Genomic DNA, 21,170 nt, shown 5'->3' on the forward strand with positions numbered 1-21,170 from the left:
TATTTGCTTCCACATAGAGTACCATCTCTGTACAATTTCATATTGCCCTGTACTAACATTCTTAAACATTAAATCATTTGGAGTCACTGTTTCACATCCTGAAAAAACGGTAATTTGCAGGCCAACATCATGAACTGAAAACAACAATGCCTCAAGTGTGAAGTGAGGTACACAGCAAAGATTATGTAAGAGTTTTAAATATTTTTTGGAGAACAGATGGAAAGTGCAACCAGTACTGTGCACAGTTATTGCTTAATTTATAGAGAAAGTATTCTGTAAGGGACCTTATGAAATGGTTCAGGACACTATCTTCTATTTGCACTGTATGGAGATAAAATATCTAAAGATATTTTCAAAAAATCAGGTCCAAAAACCAATCTCAAAATGACTTCAATGACTCATCTACATATATTTAAAAATAAGTTACTTCAAATTTTTGACAGACAGCTCTGGAGGATGCCCAGTTAAAGGGAGCCTCTTTTCCAGAGCAGTGAACACTTGCTTTAAATTCTAAGCTTGCTCTGTTTCCCATGCACTCAGTAAAAACATTGTATCTGCTGACGGCTGGCCCACAGCTTCCACTAGTTTTTATTCAGAAACAACTTCAAGATAATTCTTTTTGGATCACTTACCCTCCTGAGTTAACATATGAGAGCTGAAGTAACATCTTCCCATAAGCCTATAAAGACAATTGGATTTCCTCCCCAAGTTTACAAAAGGAAACCAGCTTGTCTTTCAGCCCTCGTTTCCAAGAAACACTCTATGTGCCTACAATTACTGCCCGAAATGACACCATAATGGATAACTAAGTCAGTGACTGAACTGAGATTTTTGTGCCAGCCCTTGTATTAGCAGATTCAAACACTGCATGTAGGCTCAATACAAGGTGTTCAGTATCTTAACAAAGAATGGCAACATCTATCTGCTGCTAAGCGACGAGATTTTTTTTGTTCAGTTTCGCACTTCCTGCCTGTAATAAAGCTGGTGTTTTCTCTCTTGTGTCTCCCCTCATAACAATTTGAAAACTCAATACCCTTATCTCACTGTTCTATTTGTCTGTCTAACTATGAGGCTAAGAAAAAGTTATAGGAAAGAAAAATGATTTAATTCATATGCTTCAATAGCTCAGAATACTGTAGTTTTGATTACATACAAGTCAATCACTTACCTGAAATTGTGGAAGGTAAAAATATTTAAGGCCACAGCCTGCTATTGATTTTAAAACAGAACACTTCCAGCAACCACCCAGATGTCACTAGGAAATCTGAAGAAACATATCTCAATTCCTTAGTGCAATCAGCATGGGGTTCCATTTAAGGTCAACAGTAAGATGAAGCCCCTTGCGGGCAAGTAGCAGAAACAGTTAAGTATTAACACTATGTAGTATGGTGTTATTCCCCCATAAACATTACTGCAATTTCTAACTGTAGGAATCAAAATCCCAGTCCAACAAAAAAAAAAAAAAATCACATCCGCAAATGAGGGAAAGTGAGATTTTGGCAAGATCCTGAGGATACTTTTAAATATTCACAATTTTAATCAATATTCTGAAATCTATAAGCCTTTTGAAATTAGTGTACTACAGCCTCAAACCTTTATGATATACACAGGACTATGTCGCTGAAGTATGACAAAATTTGTTGTCAAATTGATGACCACATATAGAAAAGAGAAATAATAAACCACATTTCCATCTTGTTCCTCCTCTTCCCCTCTATAGTCACAATGCATAGCTTATCAGAACACAGCCTCAATTACAACACCAACATACATCTATTAGGAAATGGTTTTACAATATATTTACCAATACCCTATTAAGGTTTTGCAAACCAGAACCCTACTTCTACATGCAGCCTGCACAAGACTTTTATTTTTATATTTATATAGATAGATAGATAGATAGATATACACACACACACACACACTCACTCCTTTCTCTGTGTTTTACATACTTGTGAATTACAGAAGGATAAAAATGGCTGAAAAGCATCAACTAAAACACCTAAACATTCAACTAGCTTCTTTAAGTTAGCAACAAAATGCCTGTAGTCAAAGCTTTGCATGGTCAAAGACACATCTGAGTCACTTTGCATAGAAACATTATTTTCTCTATCCACTCTTGTAGATGTTTTATTTTGGGATATTTATCAAGTTCTTTCTTGTTAGAGATACATAATTAATTCCTGTCTAATTTTACACATTAATTCCACTAAGATGAGAAACTGCACTGTTTACTCCAACAGGCTCTGAAAATAAAATCTTATTGCTCATCACTGGACCAGCGAACAAATTACCCAAAGCCCAAGGAATACCACTAACCAATATTTAAAGACTGTAATGAACCAATGCAGAAAAAATAAAATAAATACTCACACAACAGTATTCTGAGTGAAGGCTACTCAGTTATAGCCTGCATTAGTCACCTTGTGCATTCTGAGCTTTCTTTTTCATTTAGTATAGGTTCAACCTCTCTCATCTGCAACTCTTTCATCCAGCAACTTCTGTAATCCATAATGATTTTAGTTAGCCAGATGACCACTGATCAGGGGTGGGGGCAAGTTTTCCGTGAGCCCATAAAGTTTATTTACAGCCCCCAGTCCTGATTCTCAGTTGTCTGTGCTATTATTTAGCTGTAATTTACCTCTAAATGTTTTCTAAGAGTCCAGTAAGCAGTGGAAGTGTTGGTAATGTGCTAGACAATATTCACCCCACTTGTTCCAGCAAACACTCTTATTGGCACTGGTCAGGTCCCAAGGGTGCCAGACCAGAGAGGTTCAACCTGCATTCCTTCCTGACGCTGCAGACTACAAAGACAAAAAGAAATGTCACAGCACACATCATTATAATTCCACCTGCATGAACACTGAAGAATTTCACACTCAAAAGATACAGAAGTCTGACAAATTGCTTTCATAAGCTTAAAAAAGTCAGTTTACAAGTGGTTAATTTAAGTATTTCTTTACTCTTTCAAATAATGAGGTGCAGAATAGCCATTTTCTAATCTTATATCTCAAGTTTGTTTCATTTTCCCTCCTGCTACCATTGGAACATTTACATACCTAGTTTAATACCAGGTAGTGCTTTCAACAATTACAGGATTTTAAAACATCTAGAAATACTGTAGTCACACTGAAATACTACTCCATAGATATAAACACATTTCCACTGATGCTAACTGGTATGAAAAGGACAAAAGAGCAAGATCTCCCAAAAACTTGCGCAATAGACTTTTACCTTCAGCCAACCTTTTAAGAAATACCAGGTTAGTATCCAGACTGAATTGGGATTTATCACCAGAAATTTTGACTTGGATCAGATTAACTGTGCTGCAGAAACACACCATATCCTGGTGTCCAATCTCAATGAAACATTCTATGTGAAGAAAGAAAACCCACAGCGGTAGGAAATCATGCCAGAAACTCTTTCAAGTCACACTGCACAGTATCATTATTATTATTATTATTACAGCCAGAACTTATTCTTTAAGGACTTGCACTTAGGTACTGCAGACAAAATTAGTAAGTGAAACATTTTAAGCAAATCTAAGAATAAGGTGCATACTTCAATCTTATATTCAGTTTCTTTATTTCAGTTCTAGTACCTTTAACATAAAGTTTCCCTGCCCCCGCTCCTGATAAAAACTTCTGTGTTAGCTGACAAACTATAACTGATGAGACTGTAATAGTCTGTGAATCAGTTGCTGCCCCTTTTCATTTTTTACCACAGCCCAGAAATGCACTGTTCAATCCTGCAGCTAAAACCTAATGGCCTGTGTACTTAACTAAAACTTGGACACCACAAAAGTGAACACCTAGCCTGAAGTGGTAATACCAAAGAATTGAAAATGGCTCTTATTTAGTTTTCTAATGTGGATTTATATATACAGCATAAAAGAACACACAATTCCAATTCACTTAGGAGTGAGACATGAAGGTTCAATATTGTGCATTTAAAGCAGCAACTTACAAAACTCTACCATAATTTCCAAAAGACCACAATATAGTCTCTGTACGTTAGGTAACATTAGAAGACACATTTTAGACAGTTTTGTATTCTCACTGTTATATAGTTATGTCAGGAATGTAGAAGTGTGTTAGTGACTTTTAACCTCAAGATACTCTGGCTAGATACAAACAGAATTGCCCAACTGACACTATAGCTGGTCCTTTCACAGAACAATTGAAATCCATTGGGGCTCAGTTCCATTACAGATGCTGTAACTGTTCTGCTGATAAAAAGATATATCTGCCTTTAGAGCAGCAAGTCTCTTGGTTTATCAGCATCATATTTTAGAAGTAGTAAGCAGAAAAACCCCCCTTTCAAAAATTTCAAAGCATCCAAAGTATATGGTGTATTCAGTGAGTTAAAAGTGAAACTATACTGTCATAATTTACTGCTCCAAGTAGAAGGATTCTTCCTACATACTCAAGAAACTAGTGTTCAGTTGCAGTTGCATTACAGCAGATAATACACAAGGTAAGTAGAAGCCAGACACTAGTATGGTAAATAAGGATCATTTTTAGGTCCCAATTCTACTCTCACTCAACTTATTAAGAATTTGCTTCTTTATGTTACAGGTGTTCTGCCACTAATTTAAAAAGAGGAAGTGGCTCCGATGGTTAAATCTCCAGAAGGTTTAAAAAAAGAGACTGGTGGGATGGAGAGACACCATGCCTCTAACTTTTTAGTTTTCAAATTTCTGGAAAGAAAATGTCACACAGGAGCCAAGCCAAGCTCCTCTGACTCTGCCAGAGCCAACACATGTGGGTAACCAACCCATGTAGTAAGTGGGAAAGGAAATGAAGATCCAAAAGGTTCATAGCATAAGTTACATGTGCCGCCTTCTCCCCCTCCCCCAAATAACAAAAACAAGATGTCTACACTTTCAACAGTATTGTGTTTACTCCACTACATTGTTTTATTGAACATTTTTCTAATTAAGATAGTATTCCCTTAAACATTCACCGTAAACCTAAATATTTTTAAAGGTCTGAACTTAGGCTATTTTTAAATGTGCTTTGACTGAATTCAAAAACTACACTGGTTACATTGCCATTTTAAAAAACATTCCTTTGTAACTGATTGCAACATAAATATTGCTTGCAACAACATGTAAGGTGTGGTCAACATACTGAAGTCACACTGATATGAGCTTGTAAATTTACAAAACAAAAAAGCAGTCCCTTAGTCTGTAAAGTGCTCTGTGACTTTTGTTTTGTAAAGATGCAGACCAACACTGCTACCTCTCTGTGACTTGTAAATTTACAAACTGATTTAAAGAAATATTATTTGTGAGCAAAAAAATCCAAGAGCAAGGAAGTGATGCTAAACCAGCCTATTTCCCTTGTGCATACCAGATGAATTGTAAGACGCATGAACAGTGACACCTGAGATTATAACAAAAGAAGTCTTTGTAAGACTAATTCAAAGTAGCATTAGTAACACAGGTAAAGGGATAGTTTTTATTTTTTTATTTCCTAGCCTGATATGTACAGTTACCCAAAAGCATACTGCCTCCAGACATTTCTTGTTTAGCTATATGACGAATTAAGGGACAATTCTAATATTATTTGGTACAGAAAGTCTACAGCCACATTCTAGAAGACTGAAGGTTTAGGGCAAGACTAGACTTCAATTGTGCACCATGTGTCACCACCTACCATGACTTGTTAGAGCTGAAGTCAGCTACTATGTTTGTGCAGACATGCACAACAGCCAGTTCCATAAGAAACACCCAGCAAGACCTGTGTTTATTCCCCCTTGTTTAATTCTGATGCTGTAAGATCCTTACATCACTAGGGGTCAAATACTGTACTGCAGTCCCTACCAAGCAAAGCTCCCTTTGAAGTCAATGGGAGTCGTCCCATCCCCACCCACCCCACTAACGGCTGTAGTCCTGTGAGGAAGAAGAAACAATCCACACATAAAACCCTCTTGTGATCTGTCACAGTGACTCTCTTAAGGTGACTGTTCATTTAAACAACTGCTTATCAGGGCTGGGGAACTCAAACAGAAAAACATGGCATAAAATGGAAGCTTTCACTACAATGAAACCCCTTGTTTGTTCAAGAACTCACATTGATCCAGTGCATTTTATAATGCGGTGTTTAAAGTATGCACTAAGACAAAGGTTTATACAAAACTAATTGATACCTTGACATAATCAAACAAAGCTGGGGAAACAAATGTTCTCCGTGGATTATTTAGACTGCACTATACCACTTGGGTATAAAACAAGTAAGGGCAATAAGCTCACCACACTTAAGTGTATCTGCCAAATTTGTAGATCAACACCTCCTTCAATGACATTCCTACAATTAACAGTTTTATGGCTGTTTTTGAAATAATGTTGCTTTTACTTTTCACACACAGCAAAATGAGCAGCTGTCCCTTACAACATGAAATATTTCAGAGTTCAAGAAACCTCCTACTTAGACTCTCTCTTCTTCAACCAGAAAGGTCAAGGGGAAAATCAGTTGTTATAATTTCTCTTTGACAAAACAAAACAATCACCAGCTAACAAAAAAATCCTAGCTATAAGATACAAAAGGCACAACTTGAAAAAAATATCTTAGTTTCTGTTACAATGGAGCTGGGCCACGCTAATGCCACTAACATGCAGGACCACTTCATTCATGCTATTATTAATACATTGTCATCTTTTCCTCTTACTCAAGAGAAGTACAGCAAGCCAACAGCAGAAAAATTTACAACTGTTTTGCTAATGAAACAACATGCAGCAGAAAAAAAAAATAATTTGATGGAGTAGAAAGAAATCTACCTAATACCATCAGGGGATCAAAAGCTTCTCCTCTGTAAATAATCTTGTTATTTTTATTGCAACAGAAAACAGTCTGTGACAACTTTCAATTCCATTGACATTCTTTTAAAAGTTGTGCCTCCACTTCAACATACATCTTCCCATTTAACAGAATCAGTACATTCTGGACATTTCATGGCAGTGACAAATTATTTCAGAAGACAGATTGTCGGTGTCTTGAAATACAAATGATGCAAGAACTAATAACTGTACTTATTTGCATTAGTACATGATGTATGTTACAGTAACACTACTACTATTTTAAAAACCTCTTTTATAAAAACTACTCGCAAAGTTTGATTTAAATCACACAAGTAGTTCCATGGTTTTCAATGGGTCTTACTCACGTCAGCTCAGGGGTTGCAGCTAGCCATTAAGCAGAAAGCACCACAGAAACAGTTATTGAAAATTACCCATAATATATTGAATAATATCTCTATTGTTCAATCATAAGGCTTAAAACAGAGGAAGACAAGTTATGAAAATGGTGAGTGTATGCTTTTGAGGTGGAGAAGGGTAGATGTTATGGCAGCCAGCAACTGCTGAAAAGTGATCATCACCCCAATAGCAGGGACAACATGAAAGGACAGCACAGAAGTCAGTGCTAAAGGGGGGAGATTAAAGAAGATTTGTAAGGTAAACTGGAGGGACCCCAATGAATGTTTTACACAAAAAGACCTATACTATGTTCACAGCTCCATCTTCACATTAATTAAACCAATGAGACTTTGAGGTACACACATCCCTACATTTGTATATGCAGCTCCCATGAACGGATGGTAGGTTAGATACATACAGCCTGGACACAGCTTCCTTCTTGTAAGTTTCCCAACCCTTACTAGTTATAACGTCACCAATGGAGTCAAAGCGTCAAAAGACAATATGCAGGAACAGAGCTGTTCGAGGCCTTTGGGCTGAAGACTGCTCTGTCCTCCCTATCAGACGAGAGCAATGCTGTCTCTGCAGCTGCACAAGGAGCTTTGATAGTTTACCCACTGGAAAGATGTTCATGCCCTTTTCAGAAGATTTTCTGGAGAATTTTCTTCAAAGATATTCCTTTTTAGTGCTTCAAGTTAAACTTTAATAAGTAAAACTTTGTACTGTAGTAGCAACACATTATAAAACAAATGAAACAGACAGCATGCCCAATTATTATTTTCAGAACACTACAGCAGCTCTGCAATTAGTAACTACAGGTTGAACCTTTCTAATCCAGAACTCTCTCAACCAGCAACATCTGTAATGTGGCATGATTTTAGTTAGCCAGACGGCCACTTACCATGGTCGTGACCACGTTTCCCCACGGTCCCATAAGCTTTGTTTATAACCACCAGTCCTGGCTCTCAGTGTTCTGAGCTGTTATTTAGCTGTAATGCACCACTAAATAGCTTGTAAGAGCCCAGTACGCAGCAGAAGTGTTGGTAATGTGTTAGACAATATTGACCTCCTGTGATCTGGCAAATGCTCTCATTCCATACTGGTCAGTTCCTGAGGGTGCCAGACAAGAGAGGTTCAACCTATAATACCACAAGTTAAATTTGTGAAGACTAGCATACCTCTTAAAGCTGCTATTTCCAGCATATTTCCGGAGAAGCAAATTAATATTGCCTATCCAAAACTAGGAATAAATGTTATAACAAACCACTCAAAAGACATGTTTCTTTGATCTGTGCTGTACACTTGCTTCCCTCTTCCTAATCCCAGGCCCTGATTTGTCTGACAAGCTGTCAGATGTTTGTTTAGATAAGACACCTAACCACCTTTAGACGTGGAAGAATTTATCATTGATATTGATATCATTTCACTAACCATACAGATGGATGAATATTTTTCCACCGGGGAGACAAAAAAAGAAAATTACATTAGCGTATAATTTTATTGAAGCATAGCTATGTTGATATTTTGAAACCCAATTTGAAAATTTGTTTTATAATTGTAACACCTTAATTTTTTAACTTTCACTTTTTTGTAACAACTAACATTATTACATAAGGTCTGACTTCCCCCCGAAATTCCACACAACCACAAATATTTAAGTGAATCAAAAGTTGTTAAAAAAGCTTAAAAATAATCAACAATATCCATTAAAATTATACAAAAGAATAAATCAGTGCAAAACCCAATTTTTACAGAAAAAAAATGAGAGACTGCAACTTTAAAGACAGCAATAGAAAAAATCCATGACATCTGATTGGAAGCAAAAGCATTACAATGAAATATTTTGGATATCATGGTGAAAAACATCTGTGATTAAATCCAACTATTAAATTCACAAGAGCAAATAGTCAAAACAACATTTTGCAAAAAAATAACGTATTGCTAAGTGACATCACAAGGAACACATAAGAGCAAAACACTTTTCTAAAGGTAAACACAGTAAATGTTGGGTAGTATATGCAAAGTATCCTTAACCTTTCACACTGAGTTATAAGGTCTGAAACACCTAAGAGATTTCTGATGTGTCAAAATGAACTCCGTAAATGGGAGATCTATTCAGCACAAACCGAATTTACAACTCTTCCCAACAAACAGAGAATGGACTCTCACAATTTGAGTCATGTGTAATTCCAATATGACAAGTCCTTTCCCAGCCTATGGTAACTGGCACTTTTCCCAGCACTGTCATATTATGAAAAAAAAACACAAAAATAAAAATGCAAAACCAACACTTTAAAACAATGGTTTAAATAGCTGCATAACATAACTTGGCAGCCTAGTAGATTCAACAAAACAACAATGTATCTTTCCTGGTAAAGTCCAAAAAATATGTTACAGCTAAAAAAGTTAAACTAGCTCTACACCACACCTAACAACAATTCCCAGGTCTGAGCTACAGAGTCAAGTTCCCTCAGGCTGGACAGAAACTCATTAGCATGGGGAATAAAGGCAGAGTGTGTCACAAAACACCACTAGGGCATAGACATATCTCTAAGACATGAAAAACAAACACTTCCTACTACTGATCTCAATAACATTCTTAGTATGCTAAGTTACCTAAACTACTTTGAATCCTTAGCCAGCTTCTCACTCTTTCACCAAGTTTCTTATGCAAAGTTACATTTCTTTTAATAAAATTGTCTTTTTCTTCGGTCTGTAATAAACATAAGGAGAAGATGGGAAACTGCTAAAAAATCCATGTTGTAATCTTACAGAGAATTGTTTTGCTGACAGTACTAGATACATGCATGAAAGCTCCTGAAAATTGTTCAATAGTTGAGACCTTGCAGAATGAACTGCATGACTGTTTTAGAGATGTGAATACAAATTAAGTTGTGTAAGTCTATTCCCCAGTGCAAACTAACAGTTTCCTTTCATCCATCACACAATCTAAATACTATTTCCTTTCAACTCCCCAACCTACCAACTCAGTGTAAAAAAGAAGAAACTCATGGTTTGATGTCTGATAACTGAAAAGCATTAACAACTATACATGTTAACAAAACAAAACCTCTGCTACCTCTGAGCTCCTCACTGATTGCTTCCTCTCTTGATTCTCAATAATTCCCACATAGCTCTAAACAGAATGGATTTATTATGATGTTGTTTTAAGGAACTGCAGCAGTTCTAGATGCCAATAAAGATTACAGATCAAATGGGAGATAACTACTAACCCTTGCATCTACTCTGATAGATAAACCTGCACACAAACAAAGCACCTGATTATGTTTTCATTGTTACCTCCACCAGTCCAACTAGTACAGACAGCAGCTTTGAGAACACAACAATCAAAACTTCCACAATAAGAGTTTTAAATCTCCATTAATAAAAATCAAGTGGCACCTCCCCCTTTTCACAAAGTTCTATCAGATTTAAAAAGCAATGACATTTCTTACTTGTCTATGATTATGCCAGCACAAGAACAAAACAAAAACTCCCAAAGGCAGTGTAACTAGTAAAAAATGGGATTCAAGCCTTCCTAGGAAGTTATATCCATGCCAAAACTCACCAGCAAGGCGGGCAGCCGCTTTCCTCCAGCCCAGGTACTTGCTACACTGAACAGAAATGCAGTAGAGCTAGAAACAGGATGCAACATGTAGCACAAGCCGTGCCACTCTATCCTGTCGATTTACAGGGTAGGGTCTGACACCATTCAAAATAAGGCGTGAGGCTCCTGTCGAAGATAAGATCTAAGGCGAGCGTGGCCCAACGCGCAGCCACAGGCGGTGGAGATTAAAGATGAGAGCGGCAGCCACTCCAAGTCATTTACAAGACGAGAGGGAAGGCGGCAAGAACCCACATCGGTAGCAGCCTGCCCAGATGCCAAGCCCCTCGGAGGGAGTGCAACCGCGGCTTTTGTTTCCCCACCTGAACGTGCACCAAACCCACCGGCTGCTCAACACCCCCCTTCCCTCGCTCAGCCAGGGGCACGGGGGAGCTCTGCCTCCGGGCGAGGAGACAAGGGAACACCTGATAGTCCTTCCACGCGCTGGGCTGTGAGACGCCAGGAGCCCGGCTGTCGGGCTCCGCCGCAGCCGCTCAGCGTGCGTGGCAAGCAAGATCTGAACGGCGAGTGGCTCTCTCTCGCCCCTTGCGCGAACACAGCCCAGGCGGGCGTCCCCGGCCACGCGCGTCCGCGAGCCCTACCTCGCTTGGGCCTGGGGAAGCTCTCGTGCAAGTGAAAGACGACTTTCTCCACAAAGTGCTGAATGTTGCTGTGCTCGGGGCCTCTCACGAACACCAGCCAGTCGTGGGTGAACCCCTCCACGGTGGGCTTCTTCCTAACCTGGGCGCGGTGCCCCAGCTCCAGTTTCACCTGAACGGCACACTGCAGAGAGAGGCAACAATGAGCAGGCAGGCAAAGGCTCGCAGCCCGGAGAGCCACAGACACAAAGACAAGAAGCCCTGGCCCAGGGGTGCGGGCAGGGACGCCACCCAGACCCTGGGACGTGCATCCCCCCGCTGGGCAGGAGCGATCGGGCCGGCTTGTAACGGAATGCAGCCTCACAGGCACCAGGCAGAGCCCCGCAGCTATACAATGGACACGCAGAAGCGCGAGCAGGGGCAGCATTTCCCAGGCCAAGGGGAGAAAAGGGGGGAGGGGGAACCCCCCAAGCCCTTCTACTGGAAAGAAGTCTCGGGGGGGGGGCAGGCGGATCGCTCCCGAAATTGCACACCCAGGGCAGGGACTGAACTCCAGCGCACTGCAATCCGGATCGCGGGGGCATCAAATTAAAAAAAACGCCGGGACGGTGCGCAAGGGGTGGGGGCTAGAATAAAAATCCCCCCCCCCATGCATAAAGAAACACGCCAGCGGCGGCTGGAGCGACCGTCCGGGAGTCCGTAGGAAAGCGGGGGTCCGGGGGGGGGGCACGCTCCCAGCTGGATCTGCACACACACATGCATGCACAAGGGTAAAGTTACTGGGGTGCCGCGGGCTGTCAGCGGCACGCCGGAGAGAACGCACCATCCTCAGCGGCGCCTCCTGAGCGGAGAGTCCCCTGTACTGTACTCACTGCTCCCCTGGCTGCTGCGGCTGCAGAAATATGGCTGGGTTATTATTCGCCTCCACCGTCTGTCTCTCCCTCCCTCTCTCTCTCCCTAGATGTGTGTGTGCTTCATGCAATTGCAAAGGGAGGCGGGGAGGGAGGGCGAGCGAGCGAGAGGAAAAAGCCACACGCTTAAAAAAAATCCCCAACACACCAACCTTTCTCTAATTGGAAGCACTAAACGGTATCTGGGCAGCGCAGGGTGGAGGAGGAGGAGGAGGAGAGGAAAGGGAGGGGAGAGCAGGGGATTGTATGTACTTACCGAACTGGCCATGCCTGGGGGCCCTGGGGTTTGCTGGGGTGTGTACTTTTGTCCCCCACCCCGCCCCCTGAGCTCTAATTCATGAAGAAGCTGTGGTGCTTGAGAGTGCGCACAGGAGAGGAGGGTAGATGGCGGACATTCTCTTTCTTTCTTTTCCCCCTGTCTCTCGCTCTCTTATTAAACTGAGCCCCCAGCAGCAGCTCCAGCCGCTGAGACTGAGGGAGTAGAGCATGCGCCCTGCACCGCGAGCCTGACACTGAGACAGACATAGCACTGTGCAAGGGAGGGAGGGAGGGCGAGCGTGGAGCGAGAGGTAGCAAGAGCCAATCAAACACAGTAACTAAATCACTAACCCCTCCGGTCGGCCGCCCTCCCAGTCTGATCACTGCCATCGCAGCCCACATGCATTACTTAAAGTAACAGGTTACTGAGAGCAAGGGCGGGGGGACGACTCTGTCTGACAATAAAACCCGGATTAAAACTGCTGGAATGTAACTAACGTCTAGAGCCTTAGCCCCCAAGCAGTAAAGCAGGGTATGAGGAGGGGGGAGCGGCTGGGGGTTGTCTGTCTGGGAATTTTAGAGGGATCTTTGTTTTTACAAGGGTAGCGAAGAGGGGAAATTAAGCAAATCAAAGGCTTAACTTTTGTAAAGTATTTTTTTTCTAAGTGAACGCAAAAGACGGCATGAAATAACTTGAAATCGCCTCTATGAAGCGGGTGCGGAGAGAAAATGAAGGAAGGTTGAAAAATGAAGATTTTTGAAAGTAGCTTAATGAAACACCCCGCTAACTGGAAGGAGTCTTTGCAAAAGAGTGTTCCTTAAGACTGAATGAGGATCTGTCTGCAGCAGTTACTTAAAAGTCTCTTCTAAGTGCCTAATGATAGACATTTACTAGTAGTTGTCAGTTTTTAAGAGGCAAAGGGGCTGTAAACGTGTTTACGTTTTGTTTTTTGCCACTCTGTGGGATTGCATCAGAACTAGTATTAACCCTCTTGCAAGCACATAGTGCAACTAGCGACCTTAAAATAGCAAATAAAGTTAATGTGGATAAATTGGATTAGGACCTTTATGCGTTTCAGAAGGGATTACTCCCATAATTTAAGGAGGACCTTTATGCGTTTTACTAATCTGGCTGAATTCCTGAGTGACAAACAAGTAGTTGCTCCCCAAACTCGGCTGGCACAAATGTCCAGTTCTAGTTATCTGATCGATGTTAGGAAAACTGGCGTAGGGGGAGGGCATTATTTCATTTCAAGAAAGAGGTCACATAACCATTACCACTCTATAGCAATCAGGCAACACAATAAGCGATTGAGTGAAGTAAAAGTAGAACGGTTTATCCTTATTTGGGTGGGAGTGAAGAAAGGAGAAAACAATTTTCTAGAGTTGGCAAAATAAAACCCGTAAAAGAACGAAACATTGTTCTTTGTCTCTGATCCAAACCTGATTTTTTTTTCTGGTCCATTAAAGCTATGGTAATAAGAAGCAAAGGACAACAAAGCTTTTGCAATCTCTAAAGCTCCTTTCCGCCCTTGATCTCATTCAGGTTATATGCTTTTGTCAATCCTGGCCATCATCCTAAAAGTCTTGTAACTTTTATTCCGGTAAACAAGAAATTTTACTCCAACATGAAACGTTATCAGCCCCAAAGCACTCTGTTCCTTAACAAGGAAGTCACAAACAAGTACTTGAAAAAGATACTTAAAATTTGGGGCAAAATTCAAGCTGTCCAAAGTTTAAAAATTTGCTAGCCATGTTTCTGGGGTTTTGTTTCATTTAAAAAAAACCTCAAAGTTATGTTTGCCTATGATATTCTCCACCTAAGTATTGGAGTATGAAAACCTGGAAATGAAATTAACTAGAAAATGACTGAACAAAATTGAAACTGACTAGTCTTATTTGCCTCAATTGAAAGAAAGGCAAAAGAGTAAATAACTAGCAGAGATAACAAGGTTCACATTTATTTATGTTTAATAATTTTAGTTTAACAGCTTAAGGGGTGTGTCCTTCAAAAAATACACAACTTTATTCAGGCCAACAGCACCTTTGAGCTTAATGGGTCAAGTTACCTAAATAAAAGTATTGAGGAGAATACCTCTTTGCTGGATCAGGCCCTACATTATTGTTTGTAATATAGGTGTCAAATATGTTTTTAAAGATGATTTTTGAGCCTGTGTTTCTTTATATCTTTTATATATGTATATATATATATATATATATACACACAATTTACAAAATGGTGGAGTGGGGTAGATCTTCACCTTTTCCATTGATGGGCCCTGGAAACTTCCTCCTGGAGAAGATCTGTAATCAAAATAAACAAAATAACCCATTGGGTTAAATATACTAATTTTTTTTAAATGAAAGAGATGGAACTTTCAAAGCCAATGCTTTCATGCTGGCTATTAAAAAAACTGGTATTACTGCAGAACTATAATTTACAGACTATAAAAGCCCTTTTAGCAAACAAAGCAAGGAAATATGTTTAGAATGCATTAATTGCGCAATTCCCAGGAATGATGATAGGTAGTAGAAAGAACATAACATTTAAGTTTATATAAATACTGTTTGTAGTATTAATAGCTGGTTGAAAACATTATTTTAAAACCTTTATATTCTATCTACAGCATATATAATACAAAATCATTGCTCAAGGAACAGAAATGGGCTTCTGGGTTACAACTGAGTGCCTCCTGAAGTCTACAAGACTAGTAATTTGTCACATATAAAGTTCTTGTTTTAGTTCCTATTTTAGTAATGAAAAGCGCAACTGATTAGGTCAACAATAAAAACAATCAATTCCTTACCATATGGTATTTTTAAAGAAATATACTTAAAGCCAAGCTGAAATATCCTCTCTGGAGATTATAGATACTACCAGCAGATGGCGCAATACGTCCTCGAGCTGACGTCCTTGCTTGACCTCTTAGTAAAAAAATTCTAAATAATCCCACATCCTTTGTACTTTTCACTACATTGAAAGCTGCGAGTGAACCACATACATATTATTAACAATATTTTACAACTAATTCAGCTAAATTTACCAGCACGGTCAATAGTGTGTTGAAGCAAGCAGTTGAAATATATATTTATATTAATTATTTTAAATTGGGGATTATTTAAACCCACATTAAAAGAAAAAAGTAAAAAAAAATCCACTTTTGCTGGATTCATTCTAAAATGTGCTTATAAGATCTTACTATAAGAAAGATGAAATAGTAAAATCAATGCTAACTAACCAAGATCCAAGAAGGAAAAATAAAAGATAAGTTGCACAAACCACACTATGGATAATAATATAACATTTACCCATCAGACATACGTAGAAATCTTGAAAACTGCACCATCTGAACTTTGTACAGTCTTGTATGGCTATTCTGTACTGTTTGTAGGGCTTGATCTAGCAAGCCATCATGGTGCCTAGTTCTCCAACTTGCATATAATGACAGTAATCCTTAAAAGAGGTATGCAAACGAGGTAAATAAAAATGCAAATGCAGTACAATTTTGCATAATTTATCCTCATTTGCATATTCTAATTTCAAAAGAGCTTCTGTTGAAAGAATAAAGCCAGTGTAGATGCTGCTCTTTTGAAAGTAAACCCCGCCTTTGAAAGAATCCTTCTTCCCATTAAATAAAGGGAAGAAAGATTCTTTTGAAGATGGGTTTACTTTCGAAAGAGCAGTGTCTACACTGGCTATGTTCTTTTGAAAGAAGCTCTTTTGAAATTAGAATATGCAAATAAGGGACAAAATATGCAAATTTATGTCTCATTTGCATTTCCAATTCACCTCGTTTGCATACTTCTTTGAAAGAGGAATGCAAGTGTAGATGCAACCCCAGTGAAGAAAAAAGGACAGCGTTTTTGTTTTGTTAGGATACAGACTAACATAGCAACCTCTGTTACTATTCACATGAGTAAGGTTTGCTCATATAAGTAAGAATTCCTAGGCCAATTAATGCAACGAGGCTTTTCATGAGTACAATGGTCCATTTGAGCAGAGCAGTTTGCAGGCTTAGGGTCCTAGACTGTAAGATCTTTTGGGACACAAGCGTCACATTCTACATGGTGCTGAACATCTCTTTCAAAGTGCTAAATAACTCCATTATCTTCAGTGGGATTTGGAGGTACTTAGCGCCTCCCAGAAGACGCTGGGGGACACATAAAGGGATATAGGGTTTTCAGTGCTGAGTAACACACTGCCTAACTTTCAGGTACCTAGAAAAATCACAGCAACACTTTTGCTGTCCATAAAACCAAGTTAGGCACCTAGCCTCCATGAACAATGAATGGGAAGGTAAAGATGGCCAGCATGCTAGGCAGCTCCCAGTCTAGCTAATGGGATATGCCAATATACTAAGCCTTCTTTCCTCCTCAGAGATCTCCCCATAGCTCTGCTAGTGATCCATGACCATGAACTCCTCTCCTGGTTTAGGCACCAATGTAATTTCTTGGGGGAATGAGTTAAGTGCCTGCCTCACTCCACACACAACAGTTTAGGGAAACAGCGGTGTGCCTACCTTATAAATTTTAGGCCAACATGTTCACCAGGGATATGGGAGACTGAGCTTCAATTGCCCCTATATGCCAGAGAGGCAGAGAGGATTTGAACAGAGAGGTCTTCCAAACTTCCCAGGAGGGTGGTCCAACCACTGAGGTATGGGATAGTCTGATGGGGCCCTCTCACTCTCTTCTGCTGAAGCTGTTCTATTGTGGATAAATAATGAAAAAAGTAGTCCAAGGGTAGAGCACCCATCTGGTGAGCAAGAAACCCTTGATCAAATTCTCTTGCTTCACTCACTCTTTCACCAAACCCTCTAAGCACTAAGTTAGTTTAGGAACTTACACGATTCAACAGGAATTTTCTGTATTATACTGGGGAGACTTATGCACCCCAAAACAGGATCCTGGTACCTAAATATGGGTTTAGATGCCAAAGAAGCTTTGTGGATTGCAGGATACCAACAGATCCTTTGTGGATGCCAACAGATCCTTTCAGGTTTGAGCCATAGGTCGTCTCCTGTGTTTGTATCGGGCTGAGTATATATATAGTCTGATCTCAGCAAATAACAATAATATATAGTGCAATACTTGGTTGGGTGTATAATTACCTTTCATCCAAGAATCTCAAATGATTTGACAACTATTACAATATCTCTAGGTGACAGATATTCTTATACCTATTTTACAGTGGAATGAAGTGAGGCATAGAAGCTACGAGCTGCTCAAAGCTACATCTTAACACGATTCCAAAGCTGGGAATAGGATCTTCAGAAGCAATGAGTTAAGGTGCCTCAATTCTTAGGTGGTCAATTTGAAACACCTTAAAGAAAATCCGTTTTTTTAAACAATGGGCACATAGCAACATTGCAGAGTGTCTTGAACTGGACACCAAAAAAGGGAGCTCTCCAAATAACCAGTAACATCTGAAAATTTCACTTGTCTATTAGTCCATTACTCTAAGCATTAAACCAACTCTACACTGTAGTCTTTAAGCAGATAAATAATTTCCCTTCACACCTTCCCTCCCCCCATTATTTTCTGAATATATATTACTGGTAAGCCCCATTTCAATCTTACAAAGAAACAATTTTCAGTGAAGGAAAAGACTCAGACAGCTTCTTGATATCAAAACACATTCTTAATGCGGAATATGTAAAGTGTTTTTAGCAATGATGATATCATTAAAAGCTTCATCTTAGATGTCACTACTTTTAAAAAAAGTTTAAAGTTATCAAATGTAATTTATTATGCCTAAAATTCTTTTTAATTGCGAGAGCACACCTTGATGTCATTAATAACCAAGGCCACAGTTTTAAAACTATGGTTGGACACCTAAACTAGTATTTTAATTTTCAGAGCAGGTTAGCACCTGATGTTCTCACTAACTTCACTGGAAAAACAAGGAATGTTCTTAGGGCTCCCTTAAATTATGGCAGTAATCTCTTCTGAAAAGTATCTTTCGGACAGTAGCTATTTGGCATTCTTCATTTACCTAAAATGCCAATTAACCTCATGAATACAGGATTGGGACCTCAAATATACAGGGGATTGCGTGCGCTGTGTCAAAAGAATACATGAAGTAGAAACAGATATTTTATTAAGAAAACATACAGTGGAATAAATCTTGTTAGCTAGAATGTGAATCAATTTACAGCATGTCTCTGTCTTTTGGGAAACTCCTCAGAAATCTTGTCTTGCATTTTTCTTGCTTATGTAATTGTTTGACATCATGAAAAATATATTCTGCACCACTACAGAAACAATAGTAGCTACAATTCCCTTTATCTGTTTGCTCCATAATGTATTTATGATCTCTTTTTGGAGCACATAGGAGGATTAAAAAACAAATTGTTCATATTGTTAGAGTAAATAGGAAAATTATCTAATAGTCATGTTTTGGTGTGAGCCACATTCTTTTGGCTGGCTAGAAAGGGGGCAGAAAAACAAAGTAATGAAAATGAATGGCATGATAATATGTTGATGACCTTCTTGTCTCCCTATCTCTTAGTGTTCCATGGGGGAAGGGATAGCTCAGGGGTTTGTGCATTGTTCTGTTAAACCCTGGATTGTAAGCTCAATCCTTCAGGAGGCCGTTTAGGGCAAATATATGTCAGGAATGGTGCTTGGTCCCCCTAAGAAGGTAGGTAACTGGACTAGATGATCTCCCAAGTTCCCTTCCAATTTTAGGAGATATGTATCTCCAATTATAATAATCTACAAACTAACATTAATTAGTTTCCCATATTTTTGAAACCATTATTAATTTTTATGATTGTTGCTTTGGGTACACTTAGATTGATGGATTCTCCTGGCACATAAAAGCAAAAGCTGTCTGGAACTATGGCATCAACATGAGGTCCCAGAGGCCTGATTCTGGGATGTGCAGAGAGTGTTCAGTATTCACTTACTACAAGAAAGCTACGTCTAGACTGCAGGCTTCTGCCGATAACTATTTTGTTGACAGAGTGTGCATGCAGGCTGCAGATCACTGTCTGTTGGGAGCATTCTGTTGATGTCCCTGTACAGGAAAAAGGGATGGCTTGACTGGCTGGGGGCGGTGATGAGAAGGGGATGGGGAGGAGGAAGTTTCCTGACATTTGGCTCTGTGTGGATGGGCCAAATGTTGAAAAAGCCTCTACCAACAGAACTGTCGGCAAGCTAGACATAGTCTAAGAGATAAGGGGTGAGGATCTGAATGGCTGGCCTTCGCGCCTAGCACCTCTGAAGGATCTGAACACCTTGCAGTATGTGACCTATGATACCTTATTTGTAGACGTAATATGTTTGTAAGTACAGGAGAACTCTGATTATTTAATATTTTATTATCTGACATTCCATTTTATCCGACATGATAGGCATGATTCACATATGATACCGTGTGCGTGGATGACATTTATGACATACTGTACACTGAGTTAATAGATATCTGTTTTTCATTAGTAATTCATAATATCTGACATTTCCATTACCCACCCACCCTTCAGTCCCATTTAAGTTGGATAATCACGGTATGTAAACTTATTGTACGTAAACTTATTCACCCATGGTTTTCTCAAAAGGCTGCTGTGGGAGGTTTAGGGTTTTTTCGTCTTGTTCCCATATTCATTTTCTTAACAGTGAGGGCTTTTGAAGTCTGATACAGTCACAACAAACATATGACCCAATACATAACACAAAGAAAGAAAGAGTAATTTCTGCTGTAAGAAGACTGTGTCCCTGCTAGCTGTTTCACTGGATTTTACGAGTAAGGAGCTTAAGTCATCATCAAGTTTTTCCTGAAGCCCATTAAACTATAACCACATTAAGGGTAGTTTTGTCTACTTCTTGTTTTATGATGCCTTGGTATTTTTTTGCTTTATTAGGCATAGAATATTGACCTATACAGCACCATTTACATGGAAGTCACTTTACAAGATAATGAATTGGATTCTGGTAATGCAGTGACTGTACAGGCAAACAGATCAACTATTAGGCATTAAACCACAGCTTCCACAGTCTGGAATATCTGAACAAGTTTATTGAGAGAGGCAATGTGACCAAGACCCAGGGGATATCCTCAATCCTTTTTGAAAAGCCCTTGGGATCTTTAATTTTTACTTTTAGAAACAACAGAAAGGTAAAAAGGAATCTGAATATAAAGTTTCACTTGAAGGGAGGTGAGCTTTATTTCTGATGGTTCTGATGTTATGTGTCTTCTGTCAGGACCAGCCTGGATTGCTGCAGAAGAGAACGAGCTGATGAAATGGTGTGGGGCATAGGGAAAGCAGTAATTTAACACTCAACGATTTTTAATGGGTGTCAGTGAAATAATTCTATTTCTGGCATCCCTTTAAAACATACTGTAACAGAGCAGCTTACCCCCATGGTCTGAAGACCCTGGACCTAAGCCAACCCTGATTACAGAATGAATTCCACCTGAGAAGAATCAGGTGATGTCCATATAAAAGGAGCAGGAAATTACACGGAAGCAGGGAAACCCAGCAAATTACATCTATATTTACAAACACTGAATGGAACAGAAATAAGGATACTGTGGGGCCCAGAGTTAATGGGAAGAAGTCACTGAGAAAGCTGGAGGTGCAGGGCAAACTCCAGGC

General features: G+C 39.5%; 1 protein-coding gene across 1 annotated transcript in view; it reads right to left on the reverse strand.

Moving 5' to 3' along the window:
• MLLT3 (MLLT3 super elongation complex subunit) overlaps positions 1 to 12,704 on the reverse strand; it is a 210,343-nt gene extending 197,639 nt beyond the window's left edge. Inside the window, exons 1-2 of the mRNA XM_074994105.1 lie at positions 12,569 to 12,704; positions 11,405 to 11,585 (exon numbers count right to left, since the gene is read on the reverse strand). Coding sequence (XP_074850206.1) covers positions 11,405 to 11,585; positions 12,569 to 12,580 — 193 coding nt within the window. The 5' untranslated portion in view covers positions 12,581 to 12,704. The remainder of the gene's footprint in view (positions 1 to 11,404; positions 11,586 to 12,568) is intronic.
• Positions 12,705 to 21,170: the final 8,466 nt, after the last annotated feature.

This window comes from Carettochelys insculpta, chromosome 5 (assembly GCF_033958435.1).
Source record: "Carettochelys insculpta isolate YL-2023 chromosome 5, ASM3395843v1, whole genome shotgun sequence".
Lineage (NCBI taxonomy): Eukaryota > Metazoa > Chordata > Testudines > Carettochelyidae > Carettochelys > Carettochelys insculpta.